Source organism: Gopherus flavomarginatus, chromosome 6 (assembly GCF_025201925.1).
Source record: "Gopherus flavomarginatus isolate rGopFla2 chromosome 6, rGopFla2.mat.asm, whole genome shotgun sequence".
Taxonomy (NCBI): Eukaryota; Metazoa; Chordata; order Testudines; family Testudinidae; genus Gopherus; species Gopherus flavomarginatus.
The window spans coordinates 18598710-18626091 of NC_066622.1; the positions used below are offsets into that span (position 1 = coordinate 18598710).

General features: G+C 43.5%; 1 protein-coding gene across 3 annotated transcripts in view; it reads right to left on the bottom strand.

Moving 5' to 3' along the window:
• Positions 1–27382, bottom strand: part of SRGAP3 (SLIT-ROBO Rho GTPase activating protein 3) — a 216619-nt gene that overhangs the window by 49922 nt on the left and 139315 nt on the right. For all 3 annotated transcript variants that reach the window (XM_050957305.1, XM_050957304.1, XM_050957306.1), the window contains exons 4-6: positions 23291–23353; positions 11532–11717; positions 9762–9890 (exon numbers count right to left, since the gene is read on the bottom strand). In XM_050957305.1, coding sequence (XP_050813262.1) covers positions 9762–9890; positions 11532–11717; positions 23291–23353 — 378 coding nt within the window. The remainder of the gene's footprint in view (positions 1–9761; positions 9891–11531; positions 11718–23290; positions 23354–27382) is intronic.

The window sequence follows — 27382 nt, forward strand, 5'->3', positions numbered from 1 at the left end:
TAAGCTGAATTCATTGGTGGATTTTTCCTTGAATGGATTTGGTGAATTCGGGGCTGTCCTTTCAATTCTACTGGGGGATGGACTATAAATTGTCGAGAATAGGCATTTTGGTTCTCAGGGAAACTACCATCCCTCTTCATGCAAAGGTAACAAGGGCTGTGAAGCAAAATCTCCCTCATGGTCTTCATACAGTAATGGTTTACAGGCTCCATGATTTTTCTGAACCATCACAAACACAAAAGAATTGGCAAATAGGACCAGTGTATGAACTTTCCAAGTACAGAAGAAATCATTTACAAGGTGTTAACTTTGGCAAAAGAAAATATGTGCACCTTGGCCACATTATTAAACAGGAGCTTGCAAAAATGAAGAGGTCTGCATTTGTTTTATTTCTAACTAATTTATTAATATGCTCTGGACACAGGTCAAAACCATCTTCTCATTATTAAGAGCATTGGCCTGACATGCAATGGGAACTGAAAGCACTTTGACACATGAGTAGTTACTGCTAATTTGTCAGCAGTCCACGGAGGCCCCAGTCAATGTTCACAGCCCCACGGTGGCCTTGGGCAAGGGACATCCCCTCTCTGTTTCTCAGTTTCCCCATCTAAAATGGGGATAATACTACTTACCTCCTCTGTAAAAGCGCCTAGAGCTCTGCGCCTAGAGCTCTGCTGATGAAAAGTGCTACAGAAAACAGCTAGGCATGATTATCGGCATCAGCACCACCTATCACACTGGCTTGTTTGTAACTTCTCAGCGCAAAATGCTGCAGTATATCACAACAGAGCTCGGCACTTCCCTGAATGGACAGGAAGAGAGCTGAGCAGTGTATTTAGAATAGATATTATTTCTCCTTCAAAAGATCTGAATTCACAAAATTTCTATCAAATTGCCCCAAGTTCATACGATTTTAACATTGTTTGGCCAAATTTAATGCAAAATTGCTTTCTCTGGGCATGGAAACTGGAGCAGCTCAAGGCCTTCACGCCATCTACAGGGCTTATGTGCGACCTAAGTGGTGCACAGGTCTTTTGCTGGACCCTTGGACAGGAACAAATTGCATACTCTCAGAGTGTTAGGAAACGTTAAAAAGAGACTCTTTATTGAAAACTCACATCTGTGAATTTTGAGAAAGCTAAAGAAAGAGAAAATGGTGCCAGAGAAAGTACTGGATTAAGCCCAGGATGGAACTAGATGGTCCTGAGTTCTATTTAAAGGTCTTATGTTGGATTCTGCTCTCAGTTGGATCAAATAAATCCAAGTAACTTGCCCCACCTCCATCTGTCCATGGGTTTTATACTGCTGCCCATCACCATGGTATCTGAGCATATTCCAAGTAAAATCAGTAGAGGACTTCATGAAGTCTCTGGTACACCTCCCTTTTGGGTCAAAAATGCGTAGAATAGGGTTTTTCTGGTTGATAAATGTTTGGGAATAGAGGAGGCTGTTCTTATTGTGAGCATTACTTATGGTGGAAAAGCCTTCTCAAAGAGTATGGCTTTGCAATGTTTGCTAAAGTTGGCCAGACTCTGGATTTGCCTGAGCAACTCTGGAGGAGCATTCCATAGCTGATCCCCTCCACTAGGAATGCTTTGTCCTCAGCTCTCATATCTTCGTCCTGGGATCTGCGTTGGAGCATAGATTGTATACCTACTAGTAGAACCCTATAGCCAATGCAGCATTCCATGATGATGCATATGAAGCTACCTGTTCTTTTCCTTTGGAAATGTAAAACTCACAAGAGATGGTTTTATCAGAATTTAGGAAAGACTTGCACAGAGAGAGAGAAAGAGAGACAGACAGACAGACCTATTTGTTTAGGTCCTTATATGACCCTCACTGCTGCAGTATTTGAGGGTCTCTTGAACTTACTCTCTGTCACCATCACCACAAAGTAATACTCTATACTAATGTTTGGTCATGTGAATTAGGACAAAGGGGGAGATGGGAGAGAACAATTGTACAAAAGCACCACATTTCAAGAACAGCCCTGTCACAGGGAACACACATGAACATTTTTAAGGTCACAAAGCATCTCTGCTAATACATTTTATCTTGAATATTTCCTCCCAGTTCTGCATGCCCAGCTTAGCCTTGGTAGCCAGAGCCTAGAATAGGAGTTAAACAGCTCAGCCACAAACTTCCCCATCTGATATCAAGAAATATCTAGCAAGAAGCCATCAATTTAAAGCCCTGGCTTGGAATAGCTTAAACCACCCCACAGCAAAAGAGATCATCCCAACCAAAGTAAGGGTCGAATAATCCCCATGGCCACAAACAAAACATCAGCTTCTGTGGTCAGCACAGAGCAGTCAGTAGGCTCCATTTTAACTAACAGGAAGGTGCTGTGCATGCAGCTAGAGGTATTATTATGACCTCGTTATCAGTGTTCTGAACCTTTAAACCTCCAGGGACCGCTGTGTTGATATACGAAGGCAGCACCCCTTTGCTCTCTTGGAAAGAAAATAGGGAGAAATTATTAGACTGTGGTACAGTTTTCCAAGGGAACAGGCAGGGATCCTATCAAGTGAACTACTGAAACTTGGACTTCCAGCCCTAAAGATTTTTCTGTAGAGAACAATTAATTGGCTGAGGAATAATCCAGGGGATCTACGTACATTTTCAATCTCTAATATCTATGGACCCAATTCCACCAGCCTTCCTCAGATGAGTAGTAATTTCCCCACAAATGGACCCACTGATTCCAAGAGGATACTCACAAAGTAAGGTACCAGTCAACACGAGCACACGTGGCAGAATCCAGCCCTATGATCCATGGGATTATTTATCATAGAGGATTTGTTTCAGATGTTTGAGCTTCATTATTTAAATGCCAAAGGGCCTAATCCTGCCCTCTTAATATCCCTGCAGCCTCACTGAACACAAGGGGTCAAACCCTGGTTGTACACTTAAACCAGGGGTGAATTTGGTCCAGCGAGGCTCCAAAGGTGTAACTAAGGGCAGAATTCAGCCTAAACCTACAGATTATTTATAAAAGTACTAATTTACCTAACTGACCATTATGGCCAATTATTCAAATCTGTACTTGCCTTGTTCACAGCATTAAATAAATTCATAGTGTAGCATGGGGATGTTATGTAATGTCAGATTAAAAACAGCTCCAGCCACATCACTGTATCTAATTCAAATGTTGGACTATTCTATGTTACCCGATCAAACCTTCACAAAAGCAATGTCCAGATAACCTAATCACAGAAAATACCTATCAGGGAAAATACTCTGAGCCCAATAATTCCCAAAACTTTTCAGGGAAGAGCCCAGCTTGGGGAAAATGAAACCAACTGCACACCTCTGCAGTGCAACCACGTGTTGTTAAACTTGTTGTTAAAATGTTTACATCTTCTGCATCCCATCCTCTACCCCTGGATAATCCTTTGTACATTACAGGGGCTCACCCCACACCTTGGGAAATGTTGCGGTGGATCTTCATAATATGATCCTTCTTCGCCTTTCTTATAGCAAAATAGTTAACGTTGTCATTTAAAGTTTCACCCTTACCATCTGAGCTAGTGCCTTCTGAAAAGAATGGGCACTTCATACTTCAGGGCTATTGTTTCAGGCTCTCTGCGAACTCTGGCACCCATTGCTACTTCGGTTAGATAAGCTTCAAAACACGATCTGAATGTAGAGACTAGCTTTTTTTCTTCAAAAAGAAAAAAGTCCTTCACAACCATTTATTGTGTGTATAGAATGATGCAGGATACATGCCTTACTGTTTACTTTTTTCATTGTGAATGAATACTCATAGTTGTACAGTCTGGCTGTGTCTATATTTCCTCTGTACACAGCTCCCTAAACTGGCATTCAGTGACTGGAGTGGAGAGGAAGGTTTCTCTCTAGTACCGCCTGGCAAAGTCTTTTTTTTTCCTGAGAGAAAGAAAAATGAAGAAATTTTCCTCTCCCACTCCCAGTGGCAGAGGAAGTGACTGGATCAGGTGCTGGGATTGCCAGCGGCACTGCAGAATTGCCTCCTCAGCGGGAAACTGAATAATACGGACACAGCAGGCTGGGGAGTAAAGGCTGTCAAGAACCGCACTGAGTCTTTTGAGAAAGTCTAATTCCCCGTGATAGACGCTGTTTATTCTTTTTATTGCTATGCTGTTGACTTTATTTGAAACCCCCTGAAGCAATGAGATCTCTTAGTTGGATACATGCAGTATATCAAGCTGAAGTGAAGGCACCTGCAACTCAGAGAGGGCTACTTCTGAGTTACAGAAAAGCTATGTGTGACAGCTCTCAAAGTATCAGAGGGGTAGACGTGTTAGTCTGGATCTGTAAAAGCAGCAAAGAGTCCTGTGGCACCTTATAGACTAACAGATGTTTTGGAGTATGAGCTTTTGTGGGTGAATACCCACTTCCTGATGAAGTGGGAATTCACCCATGAAAGCTCATGCTCCAAAACGTCTGTTAGTCTATAAGGTGCCACAGGATTCTTTGCTGCTTTTACAGCTCTCTTAAAGCTGCACTTTGCATACAGTACCCATGACCAACCATTCCTGGTTCTCAGTCTGGCATCAGGATGTCTGACATTTGACAGTGCCCGAGATACAGGCCAGCAAGCTAAGTGGGGCGCTGGGACTCAGAGGAGCTGAAAGGCCTTTTCACACGGGAAATAAAATGCTGAGGCCAAGTTTCACTTCCTTCAAATGAAAAAAAACAGAAGAAAAATCAAGTTGGATCCAGTTCTGATCTCAGCTTCACTGGTGTAAATCCAAGTAATTCTTGATATACCCTGGGTAACTGAGATCAGAACCTGGGCCGCTATGATTTGCATCTCTTCTCTTTTCCCATCGTTTGTAGGTTTCTGACTCAACCTGGAAGCAGTGATTTATTTGTAAGATTCCTGGGAAGAGGGGAAAGCCAGGAAGATCTCTTGAAGCTGTGGGCAGAGGTACAACAGGGTGTCATAGTATTTGGAAAGAACAATGCCAACCACAGAAAAATAGAGGGATTAGGGGACAAATATGCTCTCTGATAGAGCCTCAGCTTGTGCAACTGGGGGCCTCTCCAGTAAAGTCAATAGAGTCAGACTGATTAAACCAAATGAGGATCTGCCATCTGGGAGATAATATTCCCCATATAAATATGGGGGGAAATAAAGCCCAATGAGATAGAGGGACCTGGCTTCTGATTTTGTAGGCACAGTTATGCCCAGGCAATTAACGGTGGGTAGAAATGATGGCAATTTTGGCTGTAAATGCTTACCCTGGGTGCCTAAATAAAAATGGGCTGATTTTCAGAGGAACTGAGCATCTATCTCCTGGTGACTTCAGCACTTCTGAACCTCAGGCTCGTTTTCAGTTAGGAGCCTATATGTGGATTTAGGCACCTAGCCTATGCTTATAAATTTGTGGCCTCCATATTTAACTTCCTGATTCAGGGCACCATTTGGTAGTTAGCCTACGCTACCACTGGTGCACACAATTAACTGGGGTGCAATGATTTGGCCCTGAAAAATGAAAGGCCATGTTGCAAAATCAAGCTCTGGGTGACTTGTTCAAAGTCATAGAATGAATCCGTTACAATTTTGAGAATAAAACCCAGGAGTCCTAATGCTAGCCAACTGTTGCTCTAACCACTAGACCTTAGTCCCGCGTTAAGGAGGGAGACCACTACTCTAATTTCTCCGATGACAGGCCTCAGCAATAGCTCCTCATCCTACATCTTCCACACGCTGCTTTTAAACTCTTGCCACAGGAGGAGAAAGAAACTCTTTTCCTGTTCCTGTGCCCCAGCTAGAGGGTCTTTTATTTTTCTTCTTTTTCGGACCTGTGCTCTCTTGACATATTGGCAACACCAAACATCTTGCTTTGATGGAAACAAAATCGCTTTGCTTGAGGACTTTTAGCACTATAACTTTGACTGGCATCTCTGTTTCCCTGCTTGACTAGGCATTATTTGACTGTGTGACAAATGGCAATGCCATCAGCTAAGTTTTCAAGTGCCCATACAACTCGGCAACAGAGTGCGACATGAAACTGTCTGATGTCCTCATTTTTCTGAATGGCAGGTTGTTAAGAATACTGCCCCTTTACCTATCTATCTAGCTGTCTGTCTTAGATATGACAAACACACCCATCACTTTAATATCTAGATGCCATTTCAGCAGGATACAGAGGAGATCCAGCAAGGACATACGCACTTGTATTTCCACATATTACCACCTCCTAAGTCCTACGACATATTTCATCTGACTACCTCCAAATGCTTTCCACCCAGCAAAGGTGCATCAATAGTGTTATCACATTTTATCATCAGAGGTTAATCCAGATCATGCAAGGAATCAGTAACAGAACCAAAAAAAGAACCCAAGAGTCCTAAAATACATCCATGCTTTTTTTGAGGAATTTGTCCAAGGACACTCTTTAAATGAAAGTCTAACAACATGCCTTTCTGTATGTTCTAAATCCCTACCCCCATCAGGAAGGATGGAGCAAAATCCACTTGAGACAAAACAAGGGACAGTCATGTGTGCTAATTCATGACTACTCTGATCAAGTTTTAATTTCCTCATTACAATCCAATGCTCCAAAAGAACTCCACTTTCCCCAAGCTGCTGAGACCCTGTATCTCACCAAAATGGAGATAACTCTTTAGCCGACATTATAGTTGTGATTCTGCTTTGGTGCCGATAACATGAGAAATGTATAGGCTGGGCCTAATAGATGACATTTACCCATCCAGGATTTTATTTATTTTTTAAGATGCTGCTAAATTTCAGCTCCAGTGATCTGATGGTTCAGACATGCGTACAAGTCATAAAACTCTAAATGGCAATTTGTGCTGGATATGAACTGCCAGTAGGAGCCCTTCTATAACCCCTATTATGTTCTAAAAAGAAAACCCTTTATATCATTAATCATCACTCTTGGTGATGCTGGGTGGAGCAGCTGGAAGTATAATCATAACTGCAATACATCAAGCCTAAGCCCTTTCAAGAATGTCAGTCTGCTCTTAGGCCCTTTGCTCAGATTTAATTCTCACTTCAATATGGTATTCTTCCTCTCTTCAGGCAAAACTCACTGCTGCAGAGAGGCCAGGCCTGAAGGCTATGCACCACTCAAGCTCCAGGTATGCCCTTCAAATTAGGGTGCACAGGCTTTGTGCTGGCTCTCTACATCGAGAGCATTTCACTTCTCTTATACAACGCAGTTGTGCAGCACAGCCCCATGCTGTTAAATAACAGCTGATCTCCACCCCATAAGTGGCTACATTTAAGTGGTGGATGAAATGATTCATGTGTGCGCGCGCGCGTGCGCTTTACCAACTATAGATTGAGATAACGATGGAAATCCAGATACAAATCTGTAACTGTAACAATAACACACAGCACCCAGTTTTTTCTTGCATCAGTTACACACATGGGGTTGAAAGTCCTGCTGTTGCTAGTACTGGACACGCATGAAAAATCTCTCTTTCTTTTCACTGCCTTTATTGTATGGTGAAGTGAATGGGATCCCTTTATTCTGGAGTGTACGGAAAGCTCCCCTCCAGTGCTCCTGTGAAACACACTGGATTTGAACAAAAGCCTTTCAAATAAACTGCTCTTCTCCTGGGGGATCTGAAATTAGGACACCCACGAACAGCTCATGCATCCTTAACAATACTTTGTTTTCTTTGGCAATCAGAATATATAATTAGGCGCATATAGTTGTACAGAGTCAAAGATGTTTTAGTTATAGTCCCCTGAAGGGATTCCTGGAGTGAGGAAGAAAAGCCATCCGCTGACTCCAATGGAAGTGTCAGCAAGGAAATAAACTTGGGAGGAACAACATAAAAACAACTAGAGCTAAACTGGAATTCAGCAACTCTCCAGGAAAACAAAAGGCACTCTCACTAAAAAAAAAAAAAAAAAAAAAAAAAAAAACCCCACACCAAAGGGCAAATCAGTAAGGCAGCTTCATATCCTTTTGTTCGTCTGTTTCCATTGGCATGGGGGTTTTGTTTGTTTGTTTTCAATATGAATAAACATAACCAAGAGGAAAAAGAGCTTCGAAAATTGTACCCAATAACATTTCTATCAAGCTAAGATCTTGAAATTCCTGTAGGTCTTACCTCAAACCTCCCTTTAAATTACTAACTAAACCAATAAATATGATCTATAGATTAACACTCCCATGGTTTTTTAAATAATGCATTTTAGTGACATTTAAACCAGGACAAATACTTAGCACACACAGATAGATCAGTGTTATTTATATGGCCATTGCTGCAATTTAAGCAAGTTAAAACTGACTAGCAGGAGGAAATTCCTTATGGTAAGAACTACAAAGCTGTGATATTACTTCCCAAAGGAAGTGACGGAAGTACCATTTCTTGAATCACTTAAAAGTACACAGCACGAAACATAAGCAAAATCATAAGGTCTGATCCTTACTACTGGGCTTGCATCCATGCGTAATGACTGCAGTGGGGCTGTTCACAACTGCAAGCACTAGGACTTCAATTCAGGAAAGCATAAGACTCAAGCACCTACTCAAGCACTTTTCTGAATTGGGATCTGGGCCCAACCATAGGTGTTTGCGGCCTATAATGGGGAACAATCCTGAACTGGTAGGGCAGGGACACACGGCCCAAACCTGCTCTCACTGAAATCAATGGATATTGTGCTATGGATTTAGTGAGGACAATTAGGTTCTTCAATGTCTAACTTCCATAATAAAGAACCATTTGAGATGCCTAATTTTCAAGAGGTTTCTCTTCCATCCATTTTAAATACAGATTCTTAGATTGGCCCGATGAGAGAACTATCACCATCTAGTCTGTAACAGGGGACGAAGAAATTCAGCAGACAATCTCAGCACTCACTTCTGTTTTAAATAAAAGTTTGCCTAGTTTTATGCTAAAGCTTTTTATAAAACATTCAACCATGTCATGTTCCTGCATTAGGGGTGAAATTCTTCCAACCTCAAAAAGGTCCATATAAGACCCTATCCATCACTTAAGCTCCTTATTAAAAAGTTTATATGTGATGCACAGTATCTTTTCCAGGCCCTCTTGCACTGAGGTGAATTCCACTGTAACCGTTTATGCCCTTGTAAACCTCCATATACATGTGGTAGCGTATTCTAGCCATTTTATATGAGGCCACTACCACAGGCTATAGGAAGATGCCAATCCAGACACAAATATTTCTCTGGAAATTTCTACTGAAGCCATAACCGTGGCACACTGAAGCCAAAATCTTGAGATTCTTGTGCGATGAAGTAAAAGATGTCGTGAGCGTTAAAATAATATGTACTTGGTAGATTTATCTTAGAGATAGCCCTGGACCACTAAATTCACACCTGGCTCCAAATCCAAACGTCTACATTTGTGGTGTTTGCATCTTGGAGGACTGACTCATGCCCTGCTCTCATTTATATGTATTGATAGTTACCAAAAAAAAAAATCTATATTTTGTCAACTGTTGAGGTAGGAGGTTTAAATGTTGAGTAAAAATGAATCAATGACTTTGCTTTCATGTGACCTCCATGAAATATATTGAAGGCCAACTCCCATATAATGACTACTGGGCTTCTGTCACTACTCTTGTATAATGTGGTGGGGAGTGCTGAGAAAAAAACGGTAATGTTTGCAAAAGACCTACAGGTTAGCCACAGTTCAAAATGCCAACCAACTCCCCTTTATTACCACAGCGCACACCAGGGTGAGCTGCAGGATCAGTGTCTAGTACTCGGCTGCTTACTTGCCAACAGGAAGAGGGGCGGATGTATTCAAAGAGAAGGATCACTTACATCAATGAGGTCAGAGACATCGTGGATGTAGTATTTACTGACGGCTGCATTTGTGGCTGCCAGGTTCAGCAGATAATCATTCCTGGCTTTAGTGCACTTCAGCTTGTTTTCAGAATATTTGGCTTGCCTCTGAAAAAGCAAAATAGAATGAAAAAGCACAAGTAAGTTATCCAGGAGGTTCACATTTCCTCTTGCTACAAGTCTTCCACAGCGCACTGCTGTGCTGGTCTCACGTACAACACCTCGTTAGTAGGATGCAGCATATACCTTTACCAGTACAACAAGTGAATCCATCTGAACATACCTGATACATTCAACAGCACAGCAAGTGCATTCAACTTGAATATACATAATGCATTCAGAGCACAGTTCTCTTATTTGCACATGCATGGAAGATACGGCATCAGTCAAGATTAGAGGGCCAAATTCTACTCAGTTACACTGATGTATATCTGGAATCACTCCAGATTTATACAGTTGAGTTGTATCTGGCCCTGGAATCTGGCCCAAAGGCTCAAGCTGCAAAATTCAGAAGGGGATCCAGAATTCAAACCCCTACAAGTTCAGAGCATTTGTTCAGGATGGTCTCCAATGAAGAAGTTAAACAAGAATGCCTGACCCTTGCAAGGGGCTTTCTGCTATCTTATATTTCAGTGCAACATACACAGCTGGGTAAACACACATCTAACTAACGGTTTCCTGGCCAGGGAGGCTACTTTTCTTTTTCACAAAAAAAGAAAATCAGAAAAAGTGCCCAAATGACAATATTTGGAGTTCCTGTGAGTCTGCAGAATGCAAGGTTTTTGGCGGCCTGGAGAAGAAAGAGGTAATGGGTTCTGCCAGTAGTAAGGGCTGCATTTTTCTTCAGAGCCCCATCAGCTCACAGACCAGTGGAAAGAGTATGTGAGCCTCTTCTTCAAGTCTTTGATCTAATGAATCCTGGGATATCTACTGTTCATCGTTACAAGAACAGATTTGCGAGATGAAAAACAAAGCAGTGAAATACAGTCTGCAAGCTGACCATAACCCTCCCCTGCACGGTGTCCTCTCTGTCCACCTGACAGAGCATTACCATGGCAGTCTAGATTTACTGCTACGCTCCCTCCCTCAGCAGTCAGCAAAATCTCTCAGATCCTAGATTGTGTGTGATTAAAAATATCAGTTGGACCCACTGGCCACAGTCTGACTAGCTCCTGTATAAGCATTTCATTTGCTCTAGTTTGTGCTGGCTGCCTCAACCTTTTTTGTTGTGTTTGTTTTCAAAGTCGTTGCTTTTTGGAGGCCCTTTCAACTGCCCTTTTCAACTCTCCCTCCATGCTGAGACACTGTGCAATATTTAATGGTTGGCCACATCAGACTCTAACTACGTATTTCATCCTCTCTGTGGATGTGTACTGCATGATGTTCCCCAGACCCCGTTTTCTGCTAAAAGGTCACAGCCTGACTTTGAATCAAACCCTTGCTGCCTACTGACTTTGGCACATCTCCATTACTAACAAGCAATAAAGAGACTTTTTAATAGCATCCCCAGACTGCTCTTTGCTGAACTATACACAAGCATTGAACTAGCAGGAGACTTCCTCCCGGATCTCTTCAAAGGCCGCAGAAAGGGTTGCACGAGAGTGGTGAATGCTGGAGCCGAAACCTTTGCCACAGAGAGATTTTTGTCTGCACGCCTAGCCCAGTACACATGTAGCTGGCATCCACTACTGCGTCCATCAGCAGTCGAGCGGTCAGCCATGCAGGAGGCTCATTATTCCTCCCACCTACCTTCTCCTTCATCTTCTCAATCTTCTTGACGGAGCTCCGGCGCTGAGGCCTGTCCTCGTGCCGCAGCAGGTTGACACTGATGTCCCCAGACTTGTTGAACTGCTTTTCCTCCTGCTTTTCTGCTTCCTTCAGCTTGCTCTCAGCGCTGATGCTTTCCGCGTGGTACATGTGGTAGGTTTTCATCACCTGAAGAGACAGACAGTAATGAGTCTCCCACACTTTGTGTTAGTGTTTGTGCACAGTGCAGGCTGGACAGCCCGAGAGACCATGGGCTGGATTCTCAGTTATGCTAAGGCTGTTTGATACCACCCCTTAAAAGGGATTGAGGTCAGCCACTGAGACTAACCCTTAAACAGAACATCTCCAGAGCCAGGACAGAACTCTACACCATCCCTGCCCCTATCCCCCAGCGTTAGAGCATGGCCAGAGAGCACTGCACTCCAGCTTCTCTGCTATTCAGAGCCACAGGGAAACAGGACATAGCTTACAGCAGCTCTGAGCTGCAGGCAGGCAGGCCCTTGCATGGCCCCAGGATACGAGGAGCACAAAGGCAGCTTGATACCACCTTGGGCCCAACCCTCCTCTTCCCAAGTGCAGGAACCGAGTAACTGAGAACCAGACTCAAATTCTCTAGCCATAGAAACAGGAGCAACTTGGGCAGAGGCAAACGTAACCCTCCACCACCCTGCCAATGTGGAGAGGTGCTGCATCAGAGTGAAATGGAGTTTGATCTCCAATGCCCATTCCAACTGGTGCCTTATCTGGCATCAAATGCAATGGTGGATTTGACAACATGGACACCCAACCCACTAGGAACTAGAGCGGCTCAGGTTGCATGGTGTTTGTGTGTCCCAAGGGAAACATCTACAGCTGTTTCACTCCGATAATCACATTTTTAAAAATAAAAAGATCAGAGTGCACAGTGTGATCATTTTAATGGTGTTGGCAAGAAAAACCCATCTGCTCCTCTCTCTTTATGCCTTCGGTCGCACTGTTCCTGCATCATCCACTCCAGGACTCAGATGTTTTATTTTACGTGGCCTTGACAAGGCCAGAGATGCTGGATTTGTCTCTACAGAGCAGAATTACATGTTAACGGTCTGGACGCTGCTATCAATGGGGCTGTGAAATACGGCTAATCACTAAGGGCCAGATTCTGGCTGTTATGCCACTGCCCTGCGCAGGGCGCTGTGTGGAACTACATGGCCCCAGGAGCAGCGCTGGGGAAGATTGTGCCTCACGCCAGTACAATCTCTTCCTTTACGTGTGGGTGTGTGCTTTATCCCAGCCTTTACATTGCTCCCCTTGGGGCAGTGCTATGGAGCTATCCCCTTTCTCCTCACCCGTTTTTGAGTGAGCAGCTCCCCAGGTGGAACAGGAGCGAGGAGCCCCCGCCAGCCCCAGAGCGCAGGGGAGACAGACGGACAAATAGACCCACACTGATGCCACTTTCTAAAGGTTTAAGGATTTTTCTGAAGCCCTCCTCAAAGGGCGTTATTCAGAACCAATCTGACCTCCCAGGGACCCATGCACAGATGATGACATTTACCACAGTGAGCAAGCAGCTAACAGAACACTAGATACAAAGGCCAAACTCATTCTGCCATGCTGATGGCTTTGAGAAGTAAGGTTTTCAAATGGGACTTAAAGGAGCTCTGAGCACCTCCTAACACAAGGATGGAGAGCAGGCCCAAAGCCCCCAGGTGCAAAGGCAAAGATCCGGACACCTCTCCCTTTCTGCACCTCAAACCCAATGCTGCAATGGCACCAAACTCTCCAACTGAAGACAGGCCAGCAAAGCTCTCCACCTGCGAAGCACGGAGTATTACAGTATGATCTTGGCAATAAAATATAGGATGCAACCAAACTATCAGAGAAGGGAATGCCAAGGGCTCAATTCTGGAAGGTGCGAAACCTCACATCCCATTGGCTTCAATGGAACTTGGGGTACATCGAAACTGCATCTGGGAGCTGTAATAACCTAGGAGCCAGCCTCCCAGCCTGGGTCCACAGACTTGTGCTAAAGGGGCTCACGCTGGTGCATTAAAAATAGCCGTGTAGACATTGCTTTGACGTTGCAGCTTGGGCTCTCAGGCCCAGCCCCGCCCCACCCCACCCCCTGACTTGAGCGCATGAGCACCACTCTGAGCTGCAATGTTGTCATAAACAGATAGTTAAGGGTTAATGTCTCTTTTACCTGTAAAGGGTTAACAAACAGGGAACCAAACACATGACCAGGGGACCAATCAGGAGACAAGATACTTTCAAATCTCGGTGGAGGGAAGCCTTTGTTTGTGTTTTTTGGGTTTTGCTTTGTTCTCTCTGGGTCCTGGAAGGGACTGGACGTGCAACCAGGTTTCTTGCCAATCTCCCTGCTACAGTCTCTTATATATTCAGAATAGTGAGTAATTTAGTAAGAAAGGCGGTTATAGTCTTTTGATTGTTTCTTTATTTGCAAATGTGTAATTTGCTCGAAGTATTTTAAATTGTATCTTGCTGGGGGAAGGCTTCTTTCTAGTTTCTATAAGCTGACAGACTCTGTAACTTTTTACCATCTAAATTGCAGAGATAAACTTTTACCTTTTTTTTTTCCTTTCTTTTTATTAAAAGTTTTGCTTTTAAGACCTGTCTGATTTTTCCCCCTTGTTGAGGCTCAAGGGAATTGAGTCTGTACTTAACAGAGAGGGAGGGGAGAAGGGGGAATCCCTTTGTTTTAGATTCACGGAGCTTGAATCTGTATATCTCTACAGGAGCCCAGGGAGGGAACACCTGGAGGGGAGGAGGGGGAAGGGAAATGGTTTATTCCCCTTTGTTGTGAGACTCAAGGAATTTGGGTAATGGGGGTCCCCAGGGAAGGTTTTGGGGGAGACCAGAGTTTATCAGGCACTCTACTCTAAGTCCTGATTGGTGGCAGCACTACAGGATCTAAGCTGGTAATTAAACTTAGGGGAATTCATGCTAGTACCCATATTTTGAACGCTAAGGTTCAGAATTGGGAATTATATTATGACAAATGTCTACACTACTATTTTTAGTTCGCTAATGGGAGTCTCTGGACCCAGGCTGGCAGGCTCACTCCCACATGCAGTGTAGACATAACCTGATGGGCTCAGCTGCTCTCAGAAAAGCATTCAGCACTTAACAGGATCACATGTGACATGGGGAGACATTCCCACCATTAACACGAATTAAGCTTCCCCTTGTCTCTGCATCGTCACACCCGTAGTTGGTGGACAGCCAGAGGACACAGTCTGCAAGGGCTATCAGCACATGTAAGTCTAAAAGTAAGGGAGACCCTTGGTAAATCGGGTGCACTGGGGAGAGGCTGGATCGGAAGGAATGGAGGTGACAAGAGAATGGATTTGTGTTGAGGAGTTTGTGAACCGCCACTGGAAGATCATTCTGTATTAAATTCTACAGGCTGGTTAAAAGAAACTTTTCATTTTCAATTACATTCTACCCGACTTTTCCTGTAAGGTAAGGAGCCAGCAAGGGGATCTGTAACACGAATACACGTTTTTGCAGGCCAGCTCCTTTTTTCTCTGAATCTGTAAGCGGAGAGCTGGCTGCCTCTCAGCCACCCCCTCATGACCAGACGGGGCCCTCCCTTCACAGCCACATTCACCGCTCTCCCATCCAGTCCCTGCATTCTCTCCCTTTCCCCCTGTTAAGCTTTCCATAAAGCAGCTTGACTCAAGGTTTGAAATCCTAGCCCCACTGAAGTCAATGGCAAGACGATCAATGACTTCAATGAGGTCTGGACGTTGCCCAGGATATCTACCTCAGCAAAGATGTTGGCCACAATTTTTACTAGTGACTTGGGGTCAGAGTTTGGACACAGAGGGCCTGGTTTTCAGAAAATCAGGTCCCTTTAAAGGCATCTCAAGTTGGGCACCTAAAATCACTAGGCATTTTGAAATCTAGGTCTTTGATCCCACACTAATTTCTGCTTTTTGATGGTGTCCCCCTTTCTGGGCATTTATCCCTGTGTTTCCCTGAGGTTCTTGTCAGGCTGGGCAGTTCTTTAGCTCCCCGTGCTTTTAATCAGCCCAGGCGAACACAGGGCCAGATCCTCAGCTGATGTAAATTAATGTAGTGTAACTGACATCAACTGAGCCACACTGATTTATTCCAGCTTAGGAAATGGCCCACACTGCTCAAGTTGATCTACTAAATTTTTTGTGATAAGCCTTTTTTTTTTTTTTAGCATCCTTTGAACAAGGAAGCAGAGTGAGAGAGAAGGGAGAAAATGACAGAATGTAGCTCACCAGCCCTTGTCTGTGATTAGAGAGCCCTTTATAATTGTCTGACTCGGGGCTGGGGATGGGAAGAGGAATCATTGGGGGATACCAAACTACAGTCTGATATTCCTGCAGATTAGCACAGACAGTTTATCCCCGCCCATATCCCTTCACCCTTTAGGCAATGCTAAAGAAAATAAACTTACAAGGACTTTCTTTCTCAGCCACTGATTTTCCAGAGAGAAATGACCCTGTATCCCTGGCTAAAACTGGAGTGGAGGGACAGCTTTGGCCTAAAGCACACCTTGTTATATAACTGGCTCTTCAGATGGCTGCTGGAATCCAAACCAAACCCTAAGGGACATGTGCTAGATTTGATCTTTCTGGCCTTTGAGATCTGCCATGGCTTTGGGCTTTGCTACCAGCACACTTCTGTGAGACTGCAGAGTAAACATGGCATTTGCTTTTCATTGGCAATGTACTGTTCTAGCTTCCTAACTGCACAAAGACATAACAGGGCATATTTCACTGCTCCGTAACACACTAGTAACTAAATGGAGGCTATAGATCAGGGTAGGTGGAGTGCCAAAGAACAGGCCTCCCTTCCCATGCAATATGGCTGAAGTTCCTCTAGGGGTGCTCCAAGAGGCTCAGGCTCTGGAGGGATAGGGAGGTGACAACTACCCCATGGCATTGTCTCCATCCCACAAGAACCCTGTGAGGATCCTTACAGCAAACTAGGGATGGTCTCTTACCTCACACTGGTTCCCCCATAGCAATATGCAACATCCAACCCATACCAATGGGAACTTGGGGCAACAATACTTGCCATTACCATGGGGACCATTGGAGGCAAGCCAGGAGGTAGTACAACTATATCACCTTATAGCTAGGGCCCTACCAAATTCACAGTCAATTTTAGTCAACTTCACAGCCAGAGGATTTTTAAAATAATAAATTTCATGATTTCTGCTATTTAAATCTGAAATTTTACGATGTTGTAATTGCAGGGATCCTGACCCAAAGAGAAGTTGGGGGGGGGGGTTGTGGTACTGCTACCCTTATTTCTGCACTGCTGCTGGTGGCAGCGCTGCCTTCAGAGCTGGGAAGCTGGAGAGCAGTGGGGAGACCAGATTCCACGGTCCGTGACGCATTTTTCATGGCCAGTAATTTAGTAGGGCCCTACTTATAGCCTTCCATTCCCTTGCAGCCCGGCCAGACAGAACAATCAGGTTCTACGAGTCTATACTCTCAGAATCTTCTTGCCCCATAGACAGCAATAAACCACGTAATTGGCAGTTTGGCCCAACATAATTATTACAACAAAATAAATCAGCTTTCATGCTCTCCATAATGGCTATAGACACCTCTTTAAATGAGCCTTTTCTCCAAACCAAAGCCCCTTTTATATTCCCCGTTCAAGATAACACCAACTCTTTGCAATACAAATCTATAATGTCAAAGGATAACAATCTTTTACATGGGCAGAAAGAAGAGTACCTGGAGGAGGATGCGGGGGAAAGAGAGCTTTTGTCTGAACAAGAGATAAGTCAAGTAATAATCAATTCCTGCTGGCAAACCGATCCTCCTGACTCAATTAAAAGCAAATATAGTTCAACCAAAATGATGTCCTCTGAACTGAGTTTTAACATGGGCAAAAGGTTCCTTTTAAATGTCAGCTGAGTTGTCAGCAGAGGCATAAAAATGTTTCCGACATTTTGGGGAAAACGATGGTCCTGGGATTCAGCCCCAGGCCTTGGAGTCAGGAGAACTCCCACTGTCAGTACGATCAGCATTTCACCTCTACACTCAATTCCTAGCTCTGTCACTGACTCGCTGTGTGAGCTTGGGCAACTCCCAGCTTGCCTGTAACAAACCCACTACCTGAGTCAGGTACGCTGCTGACTGGGTTTTGAACAAAGCTGGGTCAAGTTATGTTTTTGGATGGAAGCTACAAGAAACCATCATTGCCGGGGAGGGTGGCGGGGGCAAAAGAGTGAATTGCAAGGAGTGTGCATCCACAGAAAGCAAAAGCAGAATAAAAAGGAACTCTGCACAAGCCCCTGTGAAGAAAACACACAGCATTTTCCACAGCTGTGGCTGTCAAAAAGAACCTAGTGTTTTGCTTGGAAGAGGTTTGGCTGAAACATAAGATCTTTTTCCCAGCCAAGCATAAACATAGCCTCTAAATGAGCTTCAAATGCCTTATCCAGTCCCCCAGAAACATGCCATCTCTGATTTATAATTTAAGAAGAATGGAAAGAAAAGTGGAGGGCAGGTTTGAGTCCCATTTCTGCCCTGTCCTGGGTTATTTCACAAAGCCCATAACTACCCATATGTGTTTGCAACGGCAGTTTTCCTAAAGAAAGTCACAGAAAACAAACCAACCAGACACCTCCTATGCTGCATACACCAATGGGGAAGAAAGACTTGCTGGGCTTTCATACAACCCCTCCTCTGCCACCCTGCCCCAACCCTGCTTCTTTTTGTCGAAAACACAGAGGAAAAGCTGAATGGAATGGCTGCACTTCGGGCAATATCTGGCTATAACAAGAGAGGGCTCCCAGGCATTTCCAGAGACCCAAACAAGCACAACTGCATTTAGCTAGTGTAACAAGAAGGTCTGACAGTGAAACCCTGGCCTAGTTAGCATTTTAAATATAACCAGGTTTTTGTCCCCAGGTTGTGAAGTGTTCATTGGACCTGGATACTGCTGTGCCCAGATAGCAACTTTCAGCATGACTATTTGTCACCTGTGTTGGAGCTTCTGTACCTACCATGGTGCTCAAGCATGGGCTTGATCCAAAGACTGCTGTGGTCAGCTAGACTCTATTGACTTGAATGGGCTTTAATTCAGGCCTCGCGTTTGTTGTGCAAGAAAGACTGATTTAAAAAGGAAAATGCCTTATCACAGAGCATCACAGAACATAACCTACTCCCACCGCAGCCTCGTCACTTTACCCCCTTTTCATGGTCATGTTTGCTAATTATCATAACAATTTTGCTTAAACATCTTCCTTCCCCACCATGTTTTACTCCCACTTGAGCCTGGTGCGCAGACAGGATTGGAGGAGAACAGGGGCTACAGGACTGGAACTTCACTGCAGGATCAGCTCTGCTTATTGCGCTTTGCATATCATCTCCCACTCCTGAGCAGCAAGAATACAAATGATTGCTGGGAGAGTACACACAGCACAGTGCTTTCCAAATGAATGTTCCATGTCCAGTTTGCACCGCCTCTGAAAATCTCCAAAACAGCACAAAAGAATCATTTTTATACCATTTATTCTTTCCAAACTGATGAAGTTTGTGTCACTGACACCACTGCCTTGGATAGTCTGCTGCACAGACCACAGCCCTCATTATCTCTCATCTGATGCCACTTAATACAGCTAGGAATGAACTGGTTTTTAAAATTCCCAAGCCGAAAGGAACAACTATTTATTTTAAGTGCTCTCTTAATTCTGGAGGACGTCTACCCATAGCAATCTACTCCCCAGTCTGCAATCCTCTCACGCCTTCTGGACAGCACTTGGAACAAAGTCATGTTGTCCCTGTCTTGAGCTATTGTGTCATAAAGAAAAGCTGCCACAGCTGTGTCCCTGGGATCTTTTTGCAAATAAGTTAATTAGCTACAATGGAAGGAGGAAAATATGTTCATTAGTTATTTAACGACACAAGTTGCATTTTGCAATAGTAATATCATGTTCTAGATAAAGGCCACAGCCAAAATTACTAGTTATAAATGGCGCTGCTTGCTGCCTTTAGCCAGAGTGCTTTATGCTTCTAAATAGTTCCTGATTAAGGCTCCGATTCAGCAAAGCACTTAAACATATGCTAAGCACTCTGCTGAACAAAGATGGAGTTAAGCATGGGCTTAAGCGCTCTGCTGAATGAGGGCCAAAGGCCAAAATCCTGCTCCCAGTCGAGTCAATAACACAACTGTTACTGAGGTCAAAGGTGCAGCATCAGGCCCAATAGGGGACATACCTCTAGTCTAGGCTGGAATTTATCTCCATCCCACTCTAAGCTGGTATTATTACCCTAATGTTATTTGAAGAACATATGAACTGTCCTGCTGCAATAGACCAAAAAAATCCATGCAGGCCAGTATCCTGTGTGAAAATAGCCAAAGCCAAATGCTACAGAGGAAGGGATAACCACCTGCACTGCACATAATTGCAGGAGGACATTTCCCAACTGCAAATGGCAACCAGCTTTAATCTTAAGTACAAGGGCTGATGGCTCTTATAATTTTTCCAGTAATTTAATATAGCTCTACATCTTATTCTAATTCATATCAGGTATGCAATCAGTTTTTAAAATGATGTTTTTTCAATAATATCTTGCAGCAGTGAATTCCCCAGGTTAATTATACATCATAGTGCTTTGGCAATTTTCAGTACACTGCCTGTAACTGGGTGCTTGTTTGTGTACTATGTGAAACGAACACTGTCACATGCAAAACAAGTAATTATATTGCACCTCTAGAAAACATTAGCTCTATTAAACAAGTTGAAACTTCACTTTGCGGCTATCTGTGACCTAAATTGATTTGGTGCAAGATTGTGTATGGATGCTCTTATTTCAGCATGAAACTTTGATGCAACTTAAGTCAATTTTTTTTTTATTTTTATGGACTTATTTAAACGAATAGGGCACTCATTCCAAAATAAGGGTTTGTCTGTAGTATTGCTGGGACACGTACACTCCAGCTTGAGGAGACCTACCTTCACTAGCTCTGACTGAGCTACTGCACTAAAAACAGAATGATAATTGCTGTGGGAAGGGATGGCTGCCCAGAGTACAATCCCATCGGAGATCATAGGTATGTACTCAGGGCAGCTAGCCCCTCCCACCACTTGAGCCTCCACAGCTACATTTCTATTTTTAGCATGGTAACTTGCATGGGTATGTCTTAAGCTAGAATTGACACCTTCCATCTCTAGGGTACACATACCCTAAGAGTCGATACACATAGGTTTACATCAAAATAATGAAAGGTGTGAATTAAAGCAGATTTAGTTATTTTGGCTCCAGCCTGTGGGTAGCAAAGCCCTGAGATGCAAGTTAAACAGTGCGAAAGTTGTTTAATTATATGTGCAGTTCCTCGATTCATTATAAGACATTGCCAAAGCCTGAGAAAACGACAACACCATTTCAGTCATGGGTATGGTGGCAAGTTACAGAGCAACACTGCTGTGCTGGATCATCCTACAAGCAAAATATGCTACAACACTGTAAACTATCACCCAAGGGATGACACAAGCCAGTTGCTTAACCAAGGTAATATGATTTGTACCCTGTATATTTGGGATAATCTCTTAAGACAACAGGCTGCTTAGTAAGGTTCAGTTCTTGAACCCGTTTCATTGTAATTTCTGTAAAGAGTATGCCTCTTCCAGGCCACACATTTCTAACAGGCTAACACAGATAGTTGGCTGTCATTATAGGTAGATAAACTCAAAGCAATGTGGTTCTCATTCTCCATAGACTTCTGCCTTTTTATTCATTTAAGCACACGCAGGTCAAAATGTGGGAGCAGAAAAGCATCATAGGTGAAAACTCACTGAAGACATTGACAATTTTGCCATTGATTATGGGGCCAGGATTTTACTCCACATTTTTCTTACAGAGTTGCATTCATTTCAGACCCCGACAGACTTTTGAGACTTGGGGTATATGTCTACACTACCCGCTGGATCGGCGGGTAGTGATCGGTTTATTGGGGATCGATCTAGACGCAATATATCGATCCCTGAACGCGCTCCCGTTGACTCCGGAACTCCATCAGAGCGAGCAGCGGTAGTGGAGTCGACAGGGGGAGCCGCAGCCATTGATCCCATGCCGTGAGGATAGGAGGTAAGTCAAAATAAGATACTTCGACTTCAGCTACGCTATTCATGTAGCTGAAGTTGCGCATCTTACATCGACCCTGCTCCCTAGTGTAGACCAGGCCTTAGACTGAATTCACGGTGTTGTGTCCTTCATTTGGTGTCTTTATCCTACATCTAGGCTTTGAATAGATTGAGCCAAATGTCTGCTCCACCCTCAACTTGAATCTATCACACTGTTCCTGAAGTTAATCTTAATCTCCTACTGCCACTAATAGACCTTTGACATCCAGACATGAACTCACTCCCAGATCTGGCCCTTTTAATCTTTCCTGATCACCCACCCACATAGTAACCCACAGAGCAATTCAATCCTACAGCAGCCTGTGCAGAAACAGGCCTGTTAAATGAAGAAACTAGCTAGTCATAGTTAAAGTTTTTAGCAGAAATTTCAAAGAAAAAGGTTCATGGTCTATTGTTCAGGCCAGTTTATCAACGTGATGGTACATCATGATTATCCATCTTGTTGGTAGGAATAAACCTGCCATGGAGCAATTTATATCCAGGGAAAGGATAGGGTTGAGGGGCTCAGCTAGATTGTCTGACTTTTCCTAGGTAAAATGGATGCTCTATTGCTTCCTAGAATACATCACCAATCCTTAAACCTAAACAGAAATGAAAAACCAATTCCTGATGGCCAAGGATCAGGAGCAATACAAGGACTTCTACTGCCTCTCTCATGAAAGCCTACTTTGGGAGTAGTGGCTCAGGTAACAGGGTCATGGTTTCATTTAGAAGTAGGAAGATGAGATCTGTGAGGAAACTTTCATCGTTGAATTAAATCAGAAAGAACAGCACTTACAGGAGAAAAGTGATACCAAATATACCCGCTGAAGGCCAGATTTAATCATCGCCTTCCTCTGCAGCATGGGGCACGGGTCACTTGTTGGAGGATTCTCTGCACCTTGAGGCCTTTAAACCACAATTTGAGGACTTCAATAACTCAGGCATAGGTTAGGGGTTTGTTCCAGGAGTGGGTGGGTGAGATTCTGTGACCTGCATTGTGCAGAAGGTTAGACTAGATGACCATAATGGTCCTTTCTGACCTTAAGTCTATGAATCTATGTGCGACATGGGCAGGCAGCAGAACTCACAGAAGAGCCAGATACAATGGCACTTAAACAGTGCCAAGTCAGAGTGACTCCACTGAGTCATCAGAACCTAGCTCAAATTGTAGTCACTGATGATGTCTAAAAGTGACTACAGAAAACAGGAGTAAAGACAGCATCAGGAAAGCCCCAGCAGGTGTGAATGTTACAGCAATGGGTAAAGATCATATTGCATCTAACCCAAAGCAGCCTGAGGGGCCTCCACTCCACTTAACTGCAAGAATCAGATCATGTAATCTATAATATGGTCTTAAATCCATGACTTTTAAAAGCTCTCCACTATAGGATTAGGACATCTGGTAAGTTTTTCTCTGCCCTAGTTAAACCCAATTAAAAACCAAATATTTCCAACAACTAAGAAAACCTAAAAAGGCAGTAAGTGTAACAGGGATGGAGAGAGCCTCCAAAAGTAACCGTGTTTCACACTGTATGTAACCAATTACATTGGCTCTGTTTCTGAATAAGGGAATCCTCACTACACAGCTAAAGAAGAGTAGGAAGAACACATTACTTACTGTGTATAGCTCATTGGTAACCTTCAAGAGTTCTTCATGCATCTGTAGACCAATTTCTTTACTCTAGGACAAAAAAAATTGAAAGGTAAATTGAGATTCTGTTATGTTCACAATATTTACTTTTTCTTACAAAGGTCAGCACACTTGGGGGGGGGGAAATAAATGAACAAGTTGTGCGACCTTGCATGGTTCTGCGCTTACATGACATAATATTTAATGGTTTTCAGCCCTGCTCGTCAGCAGATGAGTTCTGGATGCTTTTTGCTGTGCTGCTGTGGGCAGGGGAAGGTGATGAACAGAAGGTTGGGGCCCAGATAATATGGTGATGGGCAACAGAAGATAGATATCAGAGAAGAGGGAAAGGATTAATGTTACAGCATTACAAACATGCTGTTAAAATTCAGGAAGATGGTGACTCTTAAAACTCACTGATCACGGGCATAATGGAAGAGGTGAGTTTTTGGGGTGGGCAGGTTAAATGGGGCTGGGTAGTGGTTCTGCAGATCAAAGCAGCGAGGGCATTCCATGCTGGAGGGATGCCAAATATCTGGGGTAGGGGAGTTCATCTGTTTTGTTGGTTTTTTTTTAAAAGCCACAAATAAGGTCTGAAACATCATGTAATGAGATGCATTTGTTCCAAACCCCTTCATCACTTGCGTCCAAGTGAATCCTGCTAATCCCTAGCAGATGCCTTCACACCCATCCCACAGAGAACAAAACATAGCAACTTATAAATGCCACTGCTATCTAGCTGCATTTTTCACATTACTTTCGTGCTTGCAGGGTTTTTCCCTTTCCTTTTCTCAGTTTACAGAGGAGCGGGTAGATTTTGGCAGCATAACAGGTTTCTGGCAATGCCTTTTTAAAATACATTATGCCTCCACCCAGATTTGCCCTCTGTTGCTTCCACTGCTTCGTAGACAAGATTTTCCAACCCTTGCTCTGCTCTAACACCAACCAAATGTGTAGATTTTAATTATGTATATATTTTAGAAATGAAATTCCCCCACGGTGGGGAATGCCCCCGGGGCTTTATTTACAACACTTCTACAAATCCTGTCTAATATCCTTCCTGCTTCAGAAACTGAAATGACACCATTTAGTAGGCTGCCAATCCACTCTGGGACTCTGTTTTTCACATTTATAAACTTGAAAATCAAAATACAGATGTTTTCTGCTTTCCCTGCACCTAGAATATTAGTAATGGGCTAATTAACCAAGACTTCTATTTCCATGTATTTTTTTAAAAATCCTTATTCAAATAAAATGCATAAATGTAGATGTGAACACCACTGTACAGACCTATACATCCATGTTGCACCTCTCAATTACTGCACTCCTCATTCCAAACTTACATTTGCCCCTGTATCACTCAAACCAGGTTTCAGACACCATGGTGATGAGCACAATACAGATGTCTATACAGTCCGATGAAAAAACTTCTCATAAAGAAGGTCTCTGACCCTGCAAAGTTGCGAGTAGCCCCAGCTCCCTCTGTGTTCAAGGGGAGCTGAGGGTATTCCCATTCCAGCAGGAGGCAATCAGCACCTCACAGAGTCAGGGCCTTGGTATAATTTCTTTGCATTCTGAATCCACAGTCATGAAACTGAGTTTATAGAAAAATATTATTTTGCTAACATAACTCATTCCACTCAACACCGAACTCTGTGGGTCTAACATTTTTCTTGTTTCTCATTTCGGGGATTCTGTCCAATGTTAGGAGACAGGAAGGTTGGGTCCCCTGGATGGCTGCAATAGCATTTTATATCTTTATGTTTACCTAGCACTTTTCATTCTGAGGCATCCCAAATTTTACATTCTGTAATCTAAACTAAACTAATATACAGGTACCACTTAATCCACCACACAAATGCAGCCAACTCTGGGGAGAAATAGGGTGGCTTAGCAGCACACAGCAACAACTGCATATGTGCAGAATACTGCATACAGTTGGAAGTACATCGAGATTGGAAGCATATAAATGTCAATATGGGAATTTCACCAGGATACTGAGGTTAACAATTGTAAAAAATGCCATCTCACCTTTAATGAGCTCAAATGGTCAGGAAAGACAGCATGCCTAGCAGCAGAGCACTCCCAGACACCATTGCAGGGTTTTCGCTTCAGTACCAATTTAGCAGGCAGAGTGCAACCTGCGCTGGGGTATCTTTCGCAGGTGATTGTGAGAAATCCCCCAGTCAGCTAGTGATCCCATGTAATCCTGCTTAGCTTGCAGAAGCTAACAGGATCACATCTAGTACTGGAATGGATGAAGTAGCCCTACTGCTCTTCCTTCATTTCACTTTGGGTGGATCAATGTCTGTATGAAAATCTGTCAAAATACTTCTCAAATGAGGCACTACACTACAAAAGTAACCACTTCAGTGCCACATCATGAAGGCCTCTGTTTCCACTCCAACACTGGCAAGGCCTTAGAAAGCTTAGGGTGGACAGTCCATGGTCAATGTAAAGTTTCATGGGTATTTTCCTTGGCATCCTTTTCTGCCCTGAAGCTGAAATCCCAATATCAATTTTTTTATAATTATTATTATTTTGGCAAGGAGATGCAGATTTTAATCATGATATAGCCTCCCTGCTCCCACAACATGAATATAATATTTCACAGGAAAGGGCATTTCTTAGGGAACTGCTGGTCATTTATTCTTGGCTGCAAACAAAGTCAAATCCTACTTTAAAAAATCCAGTGGTTGGATGTTACTGCACATGTGCATCCACAACTTTCCTGTTTCCCTTGTAATTACATCCAGATTCTCTCTGTGGACTCTTTTTGGCCTTGGCATATTCATTATAATTTGAAGACAGGTTTAAAATAAGTATAGACCCCCAAAACACTAAGCAGTCGCTTTTAGAGTTCGTCAGGCAACTCAGTATATTTTTGTGTGTGCAGTTTAGTATGAGCAACATCTCCTGGGCCTGTTGGTTGGATGACTTTAACCAAGGAAGCCCAGTCAGACAGGAGACCTGTAATTAAAGCTGCGTGGGTAACCTACGCACATCCAAAAAGTTTAAGCTTAGATTAATTTAGTATGCAAGGTGCACCTGAGAAGATAGCCAATTATCATTCAGAGATAAATTGCAGCCTGTTATTTCAGATAAGGAATTTGGGGTGCATTGGATTTTCAAAAGGAGCTACGTACCTCCTGCCTTCTGAGAATCAGGCTCCTTTAGGGTGTTTCAAATTGGGCTCCCAAATTGAGGCAGTGAAAATCTCTAGCTAGTCTTAGCAGTACCTTCCATTAACATGGAGGTAACAAAGGGTATGTCTACACTACTCGCCAGATTGGTGGGCAGTGATTGATCCAACAGGGGTTGATTTATCGCATCCAGTCTAGACACGATAAATGGATCCCTGAGCGCTCTCCTGTAGACTCCTGTACTCCATCGCCGCGAGAGGCGCAGGTGGAGTCGACAGGGGAATGGCAGCAGTCGACTCACGGCAGTGAAGACACCACGCTAAGTCGATATAAATATGTCTACTTCAGCTACGTTATTCACAGTGCTGAAGTTGTGTAACTTAGATCGATTCCCCCCCTCCCACGCGTAGACCAGGCCAAAGGTTTCTTTCACTCATAGCTCAACCCAAACACCCAGTTTTTTGACTATTTAGCCTTTCCAACACCAGTGAAAGGCCTAACCCAAAATTTAAGGTCCAAATACTCTGAGTTTGAAGGAGTTCAGACGGAGATCTGAACTGCATAGCTGACCTCTATCTTTTGCAGCTGCCAAGCCAAAACCCCTGAACCAAACCTCTCCCAAACTAAATGGGGAAGGGTGGTCTTGTGGTTAAGACACTGAAACAAGATTCTAAATTCCTGGATTCGGTTCTTGCTTCTGCCTCCGACTTCCTGTGTGACTGCGGGAAAGTCAGCGAGGCCATCATTTTCAAACCTGGGTACCTAAAATTAGGCTCTTGAATCCAGCTAAATATAAGTGGCCTGATTTTCAGAAGTGCTGCTTACCCACAAGTTTCACAGAAATAAATGGAGCTGCAGGTGTGCAGCACATTTAAAAATTGGCTAAGTTGGAAGCACTTCATTTGCACTTTCTAGATTCTGGAGGTTGCTGGGAACC